Source organism: Anopheles arabiensis, chromosome 3 (genome assembly GCF_016920715.1).
Source record: "Anopheles arabiensis isolate DONGOLA chromosome 3, AaraD3, whole genome shotgun sequence".
Lineage (NCBI taxonomy): Eukaryota > Metazoa > Arthropoda > Insecta > Diptera > Culicidae > Anopheles > Anopheles arabiensis.
Genome location: NC_053518.1, coordinates 46,863,339 through 46,883,207, shown reverse-complemented (window position 1 = coordinate 46,883,207; position 19,869 = coordinate 46,863,339). Strand labels below are relative to the sequence as shown.

The 19,869-nt window shown below is 45.4% G+C and overlaps 1 protein-coding gene across 2 annotated transcripts; it reads right to left on the bottom strand.

The window, feature by feature from the left end:
* Positions 1 to 700: 700 nt before the first annotated feature.
* Positions 701 to 18,516, bottom strand: LOC120900311. 2 transcript variants are annotated; one of them, XM_040307127.1, is made up of 9 exons: positions 17,902 to 18,516; positions 11,541 to 12,066; positions 10,701 to 11,453; positions 5,035 to 10,597; positions 4,757 to 4,962; positions 4,381 to 4,665; positions 4,012 to 4,289; positions 3,797 to 3,899; positions 701 to 3,701 (listed from the first exon to the last, which is right to left on the bottom strand). In XM_040307127.1, the coding sequence occupies exons 2-9, from the start codon at positions 11,798 to 11,800 to the stop codon at positions 3,515 to 3,517; spliced, it is 7,635 nt and encodes a 2,544-aa protein (XP_040163061.1). In that variant the 5' UTR covers positions 11,801 to 12,066; positions 17,902 to 18,516; the 3' UTR covers positions 701 to 3,514. The 2 variants fall into 2 exon arrangements, with proteins under 2 accessions (XP_040163061.1, XP_040163062.1); XM_040307128.1 differs by having other exon boundaries at positions 18,357 to 18,516.
* Between the last annotated feature and the right edge of the window lie 1,353 nt (positions 18,517 to 19,869).

Sequence of the window (19,869 nt, the reverse complement as noted above, 5' to 3'; positions counted from 1 at the left end):
ACTTAGCTTTTAGTTACGTGTATATAGCTACGTGTGCGGCACTGTATAGTGCAGCTGAAAGAATGTTAACTAGGAAGTGTAATTGTAAGTTTATTGTTATGAATAATTTACAAGGAATGGTCCAATTTACCCAGGAACTTAAAAAGGCTAAACATTATTTCAGTACAACCAGCATCCCCCCCTCCTACCGCAATTTTTTTTGAGTTGATCCGGATTTGAATCCGAAAGCAACGGCCAGAGCATGGACTCCGTTCGCCGCGACACCCAATCCTCACTCATTTGCACTCATGAGTAAGTGAATCACTTTTCAATGAGAAATCCGTTCGTTCCCGCTGGTATGGGACGAAATTCGAGGCGAGCGAGGTTTTTGTGCCGTACGCTCATTTTGAAGTGAGTGCCGAACGGATTTCGGCGAACGAAGATCATGCTCTGGCCGTATGATTTAATTCACTCATTCACTCATCCTGAGTTGTTATGCACACCACCAGTTGCAAGGTATCGCTGTGTTCACGAACCATATTCGTAAACAACGATTCGCCACAAAACTGTTCCAATTAAACTGCTCAATTATTTCATCTACTTCTTGTTTGCGATCAGTTACATATTAAATGACTCAATCACTTTCCTGCCCGCGTTTCTATCGCCTTTTTTTTTTTTGCTAATTTCGGCATTGCGCAGAGACATCAAATCAAATCGATGATGAATGTAGTTGTATGCGTTTATTTCAATCATTCATTTATTCCTGCATTTGCTTGACTTATTTTGGCTTTTGAAGTGTTTGCTGACTTTTTTTTAATACGCGCAAGAACACACAAGCCGCCGCCGTAGGCGTGTATTTTCTACCCTCCCTTCCGCCAATCATCCATAATTCTACTAGTTTCCATAAGTTTCCTAATTTGTTATTTATGTATGTGTTTTTTTTTACCAGTCCTGAGATTTTCTTACACTCTCAACAATTAAGCCACAATCACCAAATTACTTTCTTCCCCTCTCTGTTGGCGTAATAGTTTGCGCGACTGTTGTTTTAAAGAAGTTGCGCTTTCGCTTAACCCTTTGCAGCGTACACCATCATATTTTACTACTGCGCATTAGGTTCTATTAGGATCGATATATCTTAGCTTTAGTCCAACCAATTTCAAGCTTTTAAATCATGTATTTATTGTATTACTATTATTACTACCGCCATTATTACTTTCATTGCAGTTATTTAGTATTTAGTAGTTACTGTTTTAGTCACGGCTGTGGTAAGCTTGAAGTTATGATACCGTCCACACCCATTTCTCGGAACGCCTCTCTGACAGTAACAGAGACACGAACAGAATGCATTACACTAGATGTTTGTTTAAGAAGTTAGCTAGCAGAGGTTTTGAAGAGAGATAATGCTATCGCTGTTTAGCACTCCTGCCCTAGTAGTTCGTGTCATCGTACTATCGTCAACACCTTTTTTTCACGTGCGCTAACATGTTTTAATAATTCATTTTCTGTTAACTCATAAGCCATTTTGCTTTTTTGTTGTTGTTCTATTGTCTATCTATATTATTTGCGCCTGTGTAATACTGATAAAACTGGTACATCATGCAACATATTCCATGGGTGTGTTCCGTGGCTGCAGTCCTTAGATAATGTTCTACAAATGATTATATTTTATGAAACAGAAAAGTCGCGAAACAGACAATGGGCTAATATTTGATACATTGTTTTTTAGCTGCATCATTTCACAATCATTAAAATCAAACCTATTGCACTTTAACCGATGCCGAAATGTAATGCTTGTTGAACCATTCTTTTGTGGAAAGTGGTTCAATTTTGTTCATAAATGTATGAGTCAGTATGCATCACCTTTCTGAATGAATTACACAGTTTGTAAAGCAGGTCCAATGCGCTGCATCATCTTTGCTTTGGTAAGATGCGGCTTGTCGCATGCACAATAAATGTTACAATTAGTTTTGTTTGTCACTACTACGGAACCGCTTTCAACTTACTTACTGATGTGTTACGAATGCTTTTATCACTAAGAGGTAGATACAAAATAATGATAATTTTTGAAAACAAACAAGTGTATACTAAAGCAAAAATCAAAACTAAACAAACGGATCCACAAGTACATATAGGCCTAACAAAAATAACAGTCCCCGCGGCGTACAATAATAACGGTCCTCACTAACTGTATAACAAAATCTCACCTTATTAATCTCTGATTTCTTGCCTTTCAAATAACCTGCAGTCAACTGGTAGTTCCTTGCTCTCCTTTCGCTATCATTGCTGTTCTCCGTTGTTTGTAAGCTTATATGAAACATATTATGTTGCTGGGACATCAGTGGCACGTAAACTAAATGCAATATTCGTGTTAGTTTGTTAACGAACCATTACTAATGCTTTTTTTTCTTAGGTGATATTTTCTTAGTTTTTTTGTCTAGTTTTTTGCATTTTATATATCATTGAATGTAGTAGACCTTACACCTTTTAGCTGCATCGAAAGGTGACTGCAATGATGCGTCCGTGTTTCCACCAGTGCATTATGTTATTTGGTATTTGGCAATCCTGTTTCAGTTCACTAATTGCTATTCAACTGTGCTTGTTAGTTTGCAGCACTGTTACTATTTCCTATCGATTGGCATATGTTCACGTTTGCACTCAATCACTATATACCGGCTGCGCGAATGTTTGTAGAATATTCATCTATTTCTTTGTATTGGTAGTTTGGGAAGTATCGTAACTTTTCGCTTCATCATAAAACAAGCTATATAGTTCGTGAACATGACATGTTTCACTTGATCAAACCGGCAACTGAAACGGCTTACTAGCGCAATGTCGGGTAATGTTATAAACTGAGATCAATTCGGAGTAGGATTTTGTTCACATTAAAATCAATATATGGCGAATCAATATTGAACGAAAGGTTGCATAAATACGAATGTAGTACGAGAGCATAAGGAAGAAAAGGTGTAAAACAGAGACAGTAAAGAGAGACACAATCGACAAAAAGAAAGAAAAAAGCATACATTGTACGCTGTTAAACAAATTAAGAATAAACTAGATGTAAATAACAATTTAGTACGCGTACATAACTAAAACAAGCAAAAGACCAGGAAAAAGAACAATTAAACAAGAGACGATTAAAGAAATATACCATTATCAATTAACATCATAATACTGTTTACAATCATTGTCTATCGGTTTACCGTTTACTAACAAGGAAATCCAAACTAATTAGATAATGTTGGAGAAGGAAGATTTGTTTACAACCGAAATCTACTATTAAATAATCGCACTGGCATGAGAGACATATCTTGTACGATTCAGAATGTGCATATGAAACACACATAATAAAAAATTGCTAACGCAAAGCGTACGGATGGTGCATAAAGTATGCATCAAAATTCATTACCCTAGCTAATAGAATATAATAATCACTGTTGGAGGTTTTCAAAAACAAACCAAAATGATGCTGGGTTTGCATTGAGTTGCTTAAGACAACAAAATGTGCAAATTACTTAAATTGGTTTGTTTGGTTTTATACAAATTGAAAGCGTTGCCGCACTTGCCGAACCAGCTTTTTCTTGCCCTTATAGGCAATTGTAATGTTCTCGATCAATCGGGAAAAGTGTGCCGGTCCATCGCGTGCCAGCATGAACGTGTCACGTGCTTTGCTGAGGAAGTCGATGAAATCACTATAATGGCGCGGCGAAATGTGGGACAATCTGCAGGAAACCAAAAACATATTATTTTACACTGACTGTGACCTAAGAGCGGCTGAGAAGCACTGGTAGTACAAATGTGGCGCTAAACTATTTACCTTGAGTGCGTCGTATTTACATAGGCCGAAACGGCGGCTTCAAGCAATTGATTGAGCGGTTCACGATCGTAACTGAGCTTGATGCATTGTCTCAAATTATTACCTGTGAAATGAGATACACGAGATACATAATAGGTAATTTATGTATTTGCATTGCGCAATATAAGAGGTAAATGCGAGGTAAATCTTATCATGCTGTGCATGGTTCTTCTTACCTCTTGCACCATGAGCGCCGAAATTGTGCAATCCAGGCGTAGGAACGCTACAGCGCCGTAGTATATCCGACAGGACAGTGGCACACTGCACATTTTTTATCACCAGTGGTATCATTTTGGATAGTTCGGGCTTGCCAAGCGAATGAGACAAGGCGCACGCCCAGTGTATATCGTTGATAGCGGGATGAGTATCTTGGTTGTAAGCTAGCTGGACATTTTTCATTGCCAACATAGCCAGATTGTATGCCCGCGCTGGATATCCACGGTGTTCCATATACCTGTATGAAGTCAATAAACCACAGGAAACCAATGATGGGAAATATTGTTAGTATGGAAAATGTATCCAAATCCCTTGCGATCGACACATACCGAGCAATGGTAAAGAGTTGACTTGATGTCATAATGTGAGTCGCAGCATCTATTACTATGTGATATGCGGTTTCGAAGGCCATCGCATCGTTTTCACATAACGTCAACGCATTCAGGGCACAGTTCGGTGGATCTTTTGTAGCACACTGCAGTGCCAACGTTCGGGCACAGTTAGACAACTCATCCTGCTGGCGAAAGTTAAGATTCAGTCTCATGATCGTCGAATGTGACATGATAGTAGTAGCAACTGGTCCCGTTGCTTCCGTTGGTGTGAATAGGTGATACCTAAAGGTAAGGGACACGATTGAAACAAAACAACGAACATTAGAATTTCAATTAATCAATGTAGCATCATTTAACCAATCCAAATACATACCAATTCTGCATAATAGACATAAGGGCATCGATGCCAACATGGGACGCGCACGTTACCAACCAGCGAACCATTTCACGACGGCGCCAATTTAGACACGTAAGTGTCATGCGCATCACTTGCAGTCCCAGCTCAAAAGCCACACCGAGTAGGGTTTGACTGCGCGGACCATTCTCCGGTGTGGCGAAGCGGAACGCATCTTGGGCAAGCTAGATGAAACAAATAGTACAAAATATTTAATATATCTACAAACGAAACTAGTTCATTTCGCCGAACCTTACCTTAAACAGATGCGACGAACTGTGAATGTTTCGTCGAGCATTCTGCAGCACTGCCGACAGGCGCTTGGTGTCACCCTTTGCAGCACTCAGCATTGTGGAGCTGAGCGAACACTGCTGCGTCTCTAAGTGTCCCAGTGTCCACCAGCGAGGGTATGGCGAATGCATAAAGTTGTTATGCTGCAATTCGATACCGTTAACCGATGCACCCTCGTTGATATTCTCCAATATCGGGAAACGCATTGCACGCAGCCCGATTTCAAACGCCAAATCGGAATGTTGGTTCAGCAAGGAGGCGAACAGGAACCGCGCCAACGTGTGCATCGGCACTGATTCGGGGTGTATCATCTCACCCAATCCGCTCGTTGGACCACCGTCAAGCAACTGTACGCTAAGCTTCCGCAGTACGCCGACCAGCACCGAGTCGAGATCAATGCTGCGTAGGCGCTGTATTAACTGATCCTGCTGCTTACAGATGACGTGCTGTGCGTACAACCCGTGCGGCATAATACGCTGCTTGCTCAACGCCAAAATGGCCGCCTCGAACGCGAGTGTTAAGTATGTCTCCTGCTTATCGGCGGAATCGGCAATAGGCAGATGACGGTACTTTGGAGCGATGATGTTAACATCTTCTGGGGCTGCAGTTCCACTGCCATTGCCCCCGGGGCCGCCACCAACAGCACCGCCATTGCCAGCATCATACGCCATGCGGCTCATTTCATTCATCTGAACAGTAACTGCCTCCGGTATTAATGACGCTTCCGTTAAGCAGTCGAAAATGCATGCAATGGCGTCTAGTGGAAATTCCACTTCACATCCCACGCTACAATCGATGCACTTCGAAAGGCAGTTTGGTTTCCGGTTCACCTTTATTGGGTCCAACATTGCCGATGATGTCGATGTGCTCGATCGGCTCGGACCGGGTTGTGAAGTACTAGCAGAGCTGTTATTACTGTTGCTTCCCGAAGAGCTGCCACCAATGGTCGGGTAATTCTTCTGTTTAGCTAGTGCCACAGGACAGTCATCCTTGTGTTGGTGCTGTGCTATAGGCAGTACTTCGCATTCGGAACCATTAAACGATCCCATTATCGATCGCTCAAACGGCTTTGACATCGAGCCAGAAGGCATGGGTTGTGCGTGACCGTGCCCAGATGACGCTGCCATGGAAGAAGACGACGGACCTGGCATTCCATACATTCCACCGTTGTTGTACATTGTAGGTTGTGGTCCATTGGCGTGCATTGCACATCCGCCACACGTAGATATACCACTGGAAGATGGAACGTAACCTGGACAGTTGGCCGGACCTGGTTTGTGCTGTGCATGATGTGGTGGCATTGCCAAAGAGCAACAGATAGGCTTAACACAGCATGATACCGTGGTGCTCATAGTTGGTGGTCCAACATTGGCATCCGTCGGATGGCACGCTGCTGGCGCTGCTGAATGACCTGGTGCCGGTGGTGGCGGTGGCGGCGGTAATATTTCTTCCTTGTGAATAGGACAGTTACATTTGGATGGAAATGAGGAAGATGAGCTTGCCACTGGCGCCGAAGAGGCGGAGGAAGACTTTGATGCTGAAGTAGATGCCGTAGCGGAGGAGCTTGCACTTGGACCACCGGTGGTATTCGAGCTACCGGTAGATATGTGTGATGACACCGTTGTTACTGTGACCGATGATTGCGTCGAAGTAGCAGACATCGATGGATCAGAAACCGGTGCTCCATGCGATCGAGATGTCGATGGACCCGGTACTGGGCACGATGAAGAAGGCGGAGGAGGGGGAGGAGGAGGATGCCGGATACCAACGGGAACAATCATTGCTGCACCTGGTGGTGCATGGTGCTGATTCGCGAGCTGTTGTTGTTGGTTATGATGATGGTGATGGTGATGATGATTATGATGATGTTGTTGATGATTTGTTGGCATGCTCGGAAATTTCATGTAACGGTAATCGCGGCTGCAATGGGGTTGCTGTGCCTGATTCGCCGGCGGTTGGTGCGATGAAGACGTCGAGCAGTGGGGCATTTTACGATAGATGTCGTGGGGCGGTTGCATCAATCCAGCACCATTGGGTCCGGCCAGGAAATGGTTGCATTTTGAGGAGGTGCATATCATTCCACTTGAACTGCGATGCATTCGTTGCTGCTGAGGTGCAACTGCCGACGTAGATGGCATTGACGGTGCAGGTGGTACCTGATGCTGGCCGTGGTGAGCATTGTTAGCTCCTCCATGAGATGGGCCGGCAATGGGACCGTTGTGCTTTAGCGAAGATGCACCAGATCCAACCGACTCATAGTAACATTTAATTTGGATACATTTAGAGCAATCTTTCTTCATCGCCGGTACTGGCAGTGCGTTGGGTGGGTGCAGATCCGGCATTAACGGGGCCGGTGGTGGAAGAGGAAAATGAGCTGAACTTTGTGATTGATGACGATGCGATTGGCACTGGCATCCGGCTTTTATTCCGGATGATGTCGAAGCCTGCGGTTGGTGTTGTTGCTGCATCAGATGTTGCTGTTGATGGTGATGGTGACTGTGATGCTGCTGCTGATGTTGATGCATAATTTGCTGTTGTTGGATTGCAGAAGCAGAAGAAGAGGATGATGATGATGATGATGACGAGGAGGATGAGGATGGTACCGGGACCGGTGGTGCTAACAAGGAATGATGCATCTGTTTAGTAGCGCTCGATTCCTTTCTGCACGTGGACGGCTCGGTCGCAACAACTTTCAAAGGACCACAGTTGCACCGTGCTGCCGTAGTTGACGATCCTGATCCAGAACCAGATGGTCCAGGTGTTGGATGCTCAGTGGAGGAAGTTTGTGATGGGGGTAACTTTGGTTTGTGTCGTAACCAAAGAGCTTGCGCCTCGCGCTGAATTTCACGCATTGTTCGTACAACGCTCACTGATAATCTCAGCGCAGCCTCCATGTGACCATGCGAACGCAATGAGTCGATCCTTGCTGCCGTCATGGATATTTTTTCATGCCACAACGGTTGTCCGTTGGCATTGAAGTTGGATTTTGCGCTCGGGTTGCTAGCTACGGGGGTCTTGCTGGAACCGGCAATTTGCACTGAATTGCGACTAGAGAGCTTGTAGCTATCCGACTCAAGGATTCGTTTAAGGTGTTCGTTTTCCCACGACATGTTCACTGCATCGAGCGCTTTGTGGAAAATGGTACGAGGTGTTTTGTTACCATTTTTGCTAACCCATGAACCATTGTTCAATTTTAGACGCTTGCAGGGTCGACCATTCCCCCCTGCATTTCCATCACCAGCGTTCGCAGGTTTAGCGCGCCCTTCGGGGGCCGCATTTCCGTTCAGCCCTGAACCGCCGGCTCCAGCAGACCCATCGTCCGTGCTGATACGCCTTGAACTAGGTCCAGCTTCGGGATCCACATCCATAACGTCCGCGTCTTCCTTCGTTGATTCTTTGGACTTTTTGGCTGCAAGGGATGTGGAAATGCCGCTAGGTCCTGCTTCTTCATCATCCTCCAATGCTCTCTTGCACACTGGTTTATCTTTGTGTTGTTGCTGGTCACACTCATCGCAATCATCATGGGACATGCCAGTAGCTCTATCTGCAGCCGTACCTGAAGACATTCCCGAGCCTGAACTGGTTGGTTCCTCCACCGGGTTGATTCGCCGATTATTCAATCCCGACGGTCCAGGTTTCTCAAAGTCTAGATCTACCTCTTTCCGATGATCATCCATCCCTGACGAATTTGACGACGAAGAGGACGATGACGACGAGAAAGAAGTACCGGCAATAGTTTCGATTGCTTCATTGTTTGTACCTATTTTCAGCGTCCCTGTCGTAGACGTTCCACTCGTACCCGCCATAGACATGTCCTTCGATAGCTCGATGCAATCCTGATTGGCATCCTCGTTCACGTCGAAGTTAGGAGCGCTTACACCTGCTGGCATTGATACACTACCACCCGCGGTTGCAGCAGCGACACAATCGAAAAATTTCTTCGGCTTTATGTCGTCCAAAAACACTGGTCTATTGCATTCACATTTATCCTCTCCGCAGATGCATGGACTTTGGAAGAAGCTAACGTTTCCAGCACTAGATTTAGAGGTACCTGCACCACCACTACCACCGGCTTGATTCACTCTACCAATTACGCTACTTGATGATGGGCCACCCATTGTGGCTCCGTCGACATCCATCGATTCTCGGGAGCTGTCGTCATTTTCCGGCATCATTTCTGGCAATCGATGTTCTTCCTCCGGAACGTTCATCAAGTTGAGGTTCATGAAATCTCGTACCTCCCCGTCTTCGTCACGATGTTTACGACTCGGACCGGGCTCCGCTCCATCGGCAAAATTGATGTCCTGTAAAATGTTGTGCACTTGATCGACTACATCCTCCTCCATACCATTTTCATCTTCTCGACGCCTCTCTGCCTCTTCATCATCATGATGGTCGTCTTCGTCGTCATGATCGTTCAAGACCTCGCCATTCTCGTTGTTTTCTTCCTCCTCGTCTTGACCATTGTTTCCAGCACCCTCGTCCTCGTTCGCTTCATCCATCTCGTCGTCGGAATCGGAGTCCGTTTCGGAGCTATCGTACTGGTCGTTATGATGATTGTTTCCTCCTCGATTTCCATTATCTCCATTTCTATTTTTCATCGCACCATACCGATGGTTAAAGTGATTACGATTTGGATGATCGTGGCCACCTCCTCCTCCTCCGTTAGGTTGATTATTATTGTGATGTTGTTGGTACTGGAGTTGCTGATGGTGATGGTTGTAGTACATCATGTTGCGTAGATTATTCTCGCGAAAGAATCGATTCCGATCACGCTCCCGTTCACGATTCGATCGGTCGCGTACACTTTCCCTACTGGACGACGGTGACGTACGCAAGTCAGGATCCTCCTGTGGACATACCTCACTTTTCGACCACTTCTCCAACAGCGACTTCCAGTGCATGCGTTCCGCATGCGATGATTTTGGGTTCAACACTATGCACACCCACAAGGCACCGAGTTGATCCCACAGTTGGCGACATTTTTCCGTCATTGGCGTGCCGTGATTTTTCCACAGCACTAGTCGTGGGTCACTTAGGAACTGCTCAGTAATTAGTGTCAGCATGCGGGCACCGTTCGAGTCTTGAGCACGCAACATTTCTCGCACTTTGCCGAAAAGTGAATTGAGATGCTTGCTGCTGTAATAGTAACTACCCTGACCGAGGTACGTTTTCACCGCTTCGCAGACCTGCGTTTCGTCCAGATGCCACGAATGATCGTCATCCTTGGAAGCACCCGCCGTCGGATCTGGCGCACCGCAGATGGAATTGATTTCCGAGCGCTGCTGCAATATCTCATCAGCAAGACGCTGTGCCGTTGGCAACACTTCCGTATGATGTTCGGCAATTAGATATTGAATGAACTTTTGTAGCTGCTGTCGGTTCATTTGTAGTAAAGTCTCTGATATAGGAACGCGTAGTTTTACCGAATCAGCATTCCGTATTCGGTAGAGGGCTAAGGCGACCACATGATGGCACCAAAATATATCCTTAGTATCGCAGCTACACGTGACTGAAGTTATTTTACATCTGCCGGAGAGTAATATTGAAATGTTAGAGCATGTTTTGTAGCTTATTGCGAACATTGTGGACTTTTTTTTACATATACACACACAGATATATACAAACTTACCGATCGAAGCTGACGGATACTTTAAATTTCTTATTCTCTTCCAGTCCACTTGTGTTGGAGCCGCTCTGCCCACCAAGGGACATGTTATTGAACGCATCTCGGTGGTCCATATTGGCTCCGTTGAAAGGCTGCTGCCCATTTGGTGGCTGCATTTGCTGAGCGGCCAAACCGATTGGCTGTTGAGCAACAACCACCATATGAGGTCCACCCGGCGGAGCAGGAACACCGACACCTGCAGCGGCTGCGGCTGCCGCGGCTGCTACAGCGGCAGCGGCCACCTGTACACCCACTCCAGCCGCTGCTGGTCCACCACCACCTGCAGCAGCCCCACCTTGTGGTTGCACTGGATGGACCATTGCAGGTGCCGGTGGTGGTGGGGACAGAGGAGGAGCATGATGATTCTGATGCGCATGGTGCTGTTGCTGTTGCTGGTGATGATGATGCGCCGGATGATGCTGATGAACATGATGATGGTGCGGCTGCTGATGATGATTGTTGTGATGGTAATTATTGTAAAGATTCTGATTTGCTGGAGGCAATGGATAGCCCAGATCATTATTGCGGCTTCCGGAAGACGACCCAGCATTGCCGCCGCTGTTGTGGCGTTCGATTTGGTTCGGTGGGTGTGACCACACAATCCCACTTAAATGGAATCCAACTTGAAGGACATTCTCCACACAACCAGTTTCAACCAATTTGAGCCCAGTGCAGAAGCTCAAGCTTTGCGATTCCACCGAGTTTATGGAGGAAACCCTACAGGGGAGAAATAAGCATCAATTTACATTAGAGCTATCGCCCATACGTACATTACCAACTAAACCGCTCCATTGTTCAACTCACCTGGACAAGGAACTGTACATGCAGATGTCCTTTTCATTGCGAGGAAAGGACCAAAACACGATACGCCTCTGGACCGGTTCAGGGATCCGGTCGTAACGTTCCTCGATCTTCTGGAATGGTTCATTCTGAGCTACGATCCGGGCGGTGATGTCCAGGAGCGAGTACGGTTGGTGGTAAGGTCCATGAGATTTGGCTGACGTGCTGCTACTTTTACTACAGTTGGACGCTTTGGCAGGATCTCGGCTGCAGTAAAACATCATTTAGCTCCTTTTTATATCGTCTATGCGACGGATATTAAATTAAGGATGTGAAGAATTCTGCACCGATTCAACTCCGACCTAGCGGCGCTAGTTGAAGTTACCAAGTCTTTCAAACGTGCTTTCGATGGAAAAAGTATTTTTAGCTGCTTAACTTGCTAAACCTTGATTTCAGCGGGTGAGAAGAATATCGAATGTCCTCCATGTTGCTGCATTCACGTAGAGATTCTTCCTTCAGCTGATTTTCAAGGAATAGTTAGCTGTACAATCTGTTGAATAGAGTCAAAATGGTACAACATATTGTAGCTTCACATCATATAACAATATATGCAAATAATTGACCAGACCACCTTATACACCAACACCATACAGATGATGGCCTATCTATTTCAACCTAACCGATTGCGAACAACTACTTTGAACAAATTGGAAAATTAATTTCTACTCTCTCGAAAACTTCCAGCTACTTGCGTAAGGGAGAAAAAACTGCTAACCATCGACCAGTATCGCCAAAGTCTTCAATGAGCGATTAACCACCGTTCGGTTTGTTGTAAAGGTAGAAATCTGACAAAGAGGAGCATTATATCAGCCGATGATTGATTAGAAATGAACGAGTAAATGATTGATAAAATAAATTTCGTATTCGCTTTCGTGGCACGATTCCAACCGTACCCGAATGCTGTTTAATTACAATAAAAAACAGTATCCGTTCGATTGGAAATTATGCGCAGCTTTCGCATTGCATTCCTGAGAGAGCAAATTTAAATTGTTCTCTGTATTTTAAACCAGGATCAGGAAGGGTGCTTGTTAAACTTGCCGTTAGTGTTCGTACCTTTTACCGATACCCTCTCGTAACTACAAAGTTAATCCACTTGAACACATCGATTCGTGTCCGTGTTCTAACGGTAAGCTAAAATCGATCTACTAAAACCGACCCACCACCAACAGCACCAGCTGTAAGTGGAAGAAATTGAGCACTGAGATATGATTATCGTTTTTTATTCCTCGTCTGTCCCCTGCGCAGCAAACCTTACGCCGTCGTTCCGCCGTTACGATGGGGGTCCTCCACTCTGCCACACACACGCTATCTGGAGTGTCATTTCAGACCAGAAAAAGCCACGAAAAACAACACTCGTTTCTCTCGCATTCTGGTTCGTCCGGTTCCGTCGGGGCCGATGGACGGGGAGGAGAGAGGGGTTTACAAATTTTATTGATGGCCACATACAGTGCTACAGCGCGCCTAGCGCACGGGAGTTGACTGGGTGGAGGTGTGCAACGATTTCCATCTGGGTCCACTCCAATCCACCCTGGGGAGTATGGCATGCCAGTAGCGTGCTACGTGTGTGTATGTGAGGCCCTCAGGAGGAGTGTGCTGAAATAGTATTGCACTACCCACATTCCACGTGCCGCGGATGATATTTTCGCTGGCGCCGCGCACATGTAATACTATTATTTTTTAATAGTAATAAAGTTACCATCAAGCAGCACACATTACAGTGTACATATACACAAGCAGCTTTTCACGACAGCACTCGGTGTGAGCGTGTGTGTTTTCTGGCATAGTGGTTGCTACGATATTGGCCATACCGTACCAAGGAACCAACAGGGAACTTACAGTCGGTACGGGGCTGCTGCCACAAGCAGGTACCCCCAGCAAAGTGGCAATATCCTCCTCTCTGCACGGGCAGCAACAAACGACTATACACACAGGCACATAACATACACGCCTTCTCGAAACCCCCATGCGAGCCATAATCGAGCAGCCATTCCACAAAAATAATAATCCCGGTCGGTTCGGTTCCCATCATCCTACGAAACACACATCCAAGCAGTCAGCGTAATCGTAGTCCAGCGGAGGTCTCTTCTCTTTCTCTCGTGCTTTGATTATTTCCCGACAGCACACACCACGGATGAGACTCCGTCGCCGAGGCCGTCGGTTCGAGGGTTTCTTTTTTATGCCCAACTTTGGCCGATTCAATTTCCACTTGCACGGTACAGCGCGCGTCCATGTAGTGGTGCACACCGTCATCATCAGCAGCAGCATCATCATCATCATCCTTTCGCCAGTCGGAATGTTGGTACTGTATGGTATGAGGCGCACACCACACAGGACCGTCGAAAAGAATCCCCTCCCGTACGATATGTGTGTGAGAGCACTTCCTCCGTTGGCGGTCGTGCTAGGAGGCACTCACCGCAGCAGCCAGCCGCCGCCAGCCATCGTGCTGCTAGCCAGGAGGCATATTACTTTTTATGAGCTCTCGTGTGAGGCAAAGAAGCTGAGCTGAGTCCGGCTCCGGAGGCCTCCTCTTGCACATCGAGTAGGCGGCGACGTGAGCGCACCGGAGACGCATTCACACGTTCTCTCCCTTTCCATATGGTCGGCGACCACGGGCGACGCACAGCGGATGCGGAATAAGGAAGGCAGATCCCGCCAGAGCAGCAGGAAGCAGGATCGAAAGAACGCTGGGACGGATCCGCGAGAGCGTTTATAGACGGTTCAAATTGCATTGCGACGGCGCAGTCGATGTTTACATGGGAAACTTAGTGAAAACAAGCGCGTTTTTCTCGCGTCCGTTGGTTCCACAGCACAGTGCGAAGAGAGTTTGGCACACTACGGCAGCGTAAAACCCATTTAAGCCAGCAAATGTTGTTTGATGAGTAATCGATTGAATGTTTCTTTAGGACACACTTCCCTTTTTCGTGTTCAATTAAAAAAGACGGAGAGGACAAAGGATTTCACTCCGATGGTTTGCGGCCATTGCAACGAATGTTAAATATACATTTTATATTAACAAGCTGTATGAAATTGCCACATATAGCAACGGGAACAAAGAACTGCGCAGGGCTTGGTAGTACTTTAAATCGTATATCATATAATGAGCAATTTAATATAAAAAAAGATACAAAAAGGTGAACGTCATTTTTCGATGATTCGGCTAATCGACAGAAATGCCGACCGAAACCAAAAGTAGCGAAGACACGGATAGGGACAGTGGTGCAGAAAGAACCTATCATCATCGTCATCTTCATCGATGGTCTCTCTCCCCTGCAACGGCCACAGGATCACGCTGGGCACTTTTTTAATGCTCTTCCTGCGATCCCAAACGTACGAACGGCTGTGTTGTTAGCACGGAACGGAGCATTCGTTCGTGGGCATTGTAAACACATGTTCTTCTCATCCTCCCTCCCTTTGGTGCCCTGCCGTTCCATTGCGACTGTTTGCACTATGCCGTCTCGGTTAGAGCCTCCGTTGCTGTTCTTGCGGGGCCGCCGGGAGAGCAAGAAAGAGAGAACGCCAAAATACAGCATTGCGAGCGAGAAAATCCATCGCAGCATGCTGCTAACTAAACAACCAACATCGCCTGCTCCGTACGTAACGTAACCAGGGTGTGTAGCGAAAGGGAAATAAAAACCCATTTGTGTATGTCAAAGATTAAAAGCTATCATTTGATCGCACACAAGCCCTCCGTCGTTTGCCAGTGTGAGAAAGCGGACGGTGACGCACACCAAGGCACTTTTTTATACCGATTCTGCTCTCTTGCGTGGCCGGATGGGAAGTTTCCCCATGCTGCATTAAATTAGTGTGTTTAGAACAGTGAGCTCGACCCGGCAAAAGAATGGCTACCTTAAGAAGTTACCTAGCATACTTGCGTAACGCGTAAATGATATTTTTCATTACATGTAACAAAAACTGGTGAGATACGATTTTAATTGAACTGGAACTTTTTTTTAGCCTTCGTAAACAAACTGAGCGAATTCTAAACAAGGATGACAACAAAAAAACATGCCATAAGTAAGCGAATGTGCGATTCTCTCTTTCTCGCAAAGCCTACAGGGGAAAAGAGAACTCTGCCCTTTTTGGACAGAAAGGACAGAATTCTAGCACCGTATGCAATACGAGCCGGGATTGCTGCACGATAATAGATTCCCCTTCGCAGCCTACAAATGTTCTCGGCCAGCTTCCTTCCAGATGGTGCGGCCACAGGGAAAGGTACACACGCCGGTGAAGTGTAGACAGAATGCTTCGATGTGTTGGTGAAGAGCATCCGAACAAACATTTGCCGTTTTTTCTCGCTTCTGTCTGTCACTCTGTCTCTGTCTCACTACCATTACCACCACCACCACCATCACCTGCGACGGACGGATGGACCCATTTTTTGGGCGCAGGTGGCTTTCCAGACCGTGTGCGCCGATCGTTATTCTTGAATTTATCTCAATCATTGCATGAAATGGGCTGCCCGAGAAATGGAACAAAATGTCGGACCGAACTCCGGCTGGGTAGATCGTTAAATTAACGTACCGTGTATTATTAAAAAATAAATCTTCACGAATCGGTTAGCCACTATTTCGACCACGTTCGTTCTGCTAGAATTGCTTTGGATGGCTTCGAAGCAGGGAAGGTCATTTTTCCGTTTGAAGTTATTTTCCTAATGTTCATCGAAAGGATGGATTGAAGGCTTTTTCGCTGTATTCTTTCATCATAGGGTTGCGATGCGGACGTTTTTTGGTGGCTACGGGAAACGCCGTGGAGGCCGCCATCAGCCTTGCTCAGCATATTCCCAGACACGCCTAGGAAAAAGCATACATAATTGAATTTGAAATTTTGAATTCAATTTATTCCCTATTGTTGGCCAACTTCAAAGCAATTAATATCTGTCAAGTTGGATATTATTGGGACATGCGCAGTGTGGCCCGGTGAACGTTATTGGGCATAATAACACGATTTCTGCGGTGGGACCATTTTGCTGCTGTACTTTGCAGCAAAAACACTACCGAGAAGAAAAATACGTTGATAACGCAATAAACGACACATTTTCATCTTTCTCCGGTTAGAGCAATCATCTACCACGGTCTGCGTCCGTACCGATCGATCCGCCCGGGGTTTGACCGGGGGCATCGGATTCGGGCCTTAATCATTGGCAAACAAACAAATGAAAACAACCCGATGCTTGACAGACAATCCAGAAAAGTGACATTCGAGCCCTACACATGCACACAGCATTAGTGTTGAGTAGAGGAAATTCTCTCATATTTCATCCACCTTGTGGTGGTATGGGTAGACAATTTATACTCTACCTATCTCGTTCCGCTTCTTGAGCGCTCCGCAGCGCAACAAAAAAAGATTGCCTCTTTCTCATTCTTTCGTCTTTTCTCCCTCTCGCTTTGTCCCACATCGTACACCTACCCGGTGTGTAGTTTACTATCGCAAGTCACGCATACCACACCATCATCCCACCATTCCCAGCGGATTATTCGTTTATCCTCTCTCTCTTTCTTTCTTACTCTCTCTCTGTCGCGCTAACGCCCCAAAGCCTGTGTTTATGTCACCTACACTACTGCAAGCGGTATTATACGATTATACGGTCCCAGTAGGCCAGTGTATGGTGCGCTAATAAAACCTTCCTTTTTATACGCACCTTTACCTATGCACGAAGAAAAGAGACGCCACATCCACATCAAAGCAGGCGAACTCGCTCACACTCTCGCACACGCTGCCGATGTGCTTTGAAACGTGCAATAAAGAATTATTTACATAAATTAAAAAATAAAACACTGATCAAATAATCATAAATTTTTCCCATTTCTACGCTGCTCGAACTTTCGGAAAGGATCTATTTTCGAACGGGATATACATGGGAGAAGCAGACACAGTGGGAGAACATAATAATGAACGGAAAGGCGAGTTTCCTTTCCTGAACACCGAAGAGAGTGAAAAAAAATATTTGCGTTTAACAAATTCTTCACGTTCGCCAGCGAAACAATCGCTGCCTCATCGGAGGAGCTGGACGGCGAAATAGAATATCAATTGAGCTCCCAGCCAAAAGGAAAAAGTTTTCATCCATTTTGTCCACACTGCATTCATTAGTTAGGGAGGAGATGGGTTTTTTGCCTTCTTTCCGTTGTCCCGAAAACGACCTATTGCGTCCCCATTCTGAAAGGACCGACCGCGGATGGCGCAGGGCGGGCGGTTTTACGAGGCTACAGGGCCATTTATCAAGTGTTTTTACGGCAATTGGTATCCTTTGCAGAGGCAGTGCGCGAGAACCCAGCCTTGCCCACTTGGATAAATTATAGTCGTATATATCTTTGCAAGTCGTACGTACCTGGCGTGATTGTTTGCAGAAGGTACCACCTTTATGTGAAGGAAACTTAATTTGTACTAATTTTTACAGCAATGCACCACCGGAACTGGTTAATTTGCAGCAATATCGAACTATTTCCACCGCACTATGACCGACGACAAAACCATGACATAATCGATAACATTTTCTTTCGAATCCCATTAATCGTCGGGGTTCTTAAATAGCTGCGATTAATCTTTTCCAGATGAATAATGCACCGACAGCTCCATTTGTTGTCGTTTTTTTCACTACCTATTTCACACCACACTATCATGGGGTCTCACTCCTGCATACACCTGGCATAGACACTACGTGTGGTACGTGCGTATTCTTTCCCGAGATATGGTCCGGAAATTGTTCTCGGCCCATAATATAATTTTGCACAAAAGTACGCACACAATACTAAACCATGCAAAAGGGAAATATTTTCTACGCACTGTGTTAGCATCAAGCGCAGCAGATGACTGGTTAGATTGACACGATTTTTCTTCAATGAGTGGTCTCCACAAAAACCTTCATCTTGGCCGCAAGAAGTCTTTCCTCGTTCTCGCTCTTCGATTGAATCACTACTACTGCGTTCTCGCACTTGGAAGTTGGTTGTGCTCTGAAAGTGTGTAGATGTGTGAGCTATGTTGTTAGGTGCGGTTATGTGTGTGTGTGTATCTCATTTTGACTGTTTATTTTTCTGGCGTTGTCAGTGCGGTTATATCAAATGGTGGAGTACTCAACAAGCTTAGCTCGTTACCCAACTAGCAATTTTGTTCCAACATTTTCAAGTTTGTTTGTTTGTTGCTCATTTTCAAGTGCTAACACCAGTCATACCCACCAATAACAGGCTTATTAGACGATCGAAAGTACTTTCATTTGGCATTTTTCTGTCATATCGCAATTGACAGATAACTACTGGTCGGGAAATCGGAATTCGACATGCTCATTTCCAATTTGCTTTGGAGAGCATTTTTTCTGTCAAAGCCGATAGCAAACTTGCATTTATTGTTGGTGTTTGATAAGAAGAGCGTGAATGGCAAGCTCATTTTCAATGCTTATGATAAAGCTCAGGAAATCAATGAATTGAGTAAAAAATGTGAAAACTGACCGATACATTTTCATGTCTTATTTACGCGTACGGTAAGTTTTTTGTGAGTCATACTATGAGTTTGACAGAAATCAGACGAGGATGACATAACTTTCCATCATCTAATAAGCCTATAAATAGCGCTCCATCACACAACTGCATATAGCGCCTGTATCAGAAAATAAAGCATGGCCACATCTTTTATGTAAAAGATTTTGCCACAGATGTGCGCTTGAAAACTTAATTTTATTACTGAGCGACACAGACAGGTTGTGTCAATTCACCTGGCTGTCGAATTTGATATAAGCGGCGGCCAGAGTAAAAATAACCTCTGCAGTGCACAACAACTATTTCTCAGCTTACAGCACAAACCACAACAAGGACTGGCATTACACTGCTTCTAGATGACCATCTTGTGTACCGCAAAATCCTTTCTGCGAGCTCTTTTGGAAGTAGCACGAAAGAAAAATTAAATATCCCCGTAAAAAAGTCAAAATCCACGACCTATGCGCCACAGATTAAACTTAAACGACTTGAAAATTGCGACTTGTCTATACAAAAAACTGTAAGTTTCGATGGTTCTCAACTCTTCTCACCGCCTAAGCCCCCCGATACCCTAAATCCGCCACTGATACAGTTGAAGTTGAACTGTAGTATTTAAACAAGCGTATTGCCGTTCTAGGTCCAGCGATGCATAACTCCAATGCGAAACCATCCAACTGTACAGAGGAAATGAGAAAGTTCTCCTCCAAGCGAGGAAGCTCCACTTGTTGGGTATCTCACCAACAGATGGCACTACTAGCTTTTTTGCGCCAGTCGTTTACCGTCTGCAAAACGAAGTCTTTTTAGACCACAAATACACGAAGCGCGTTTCC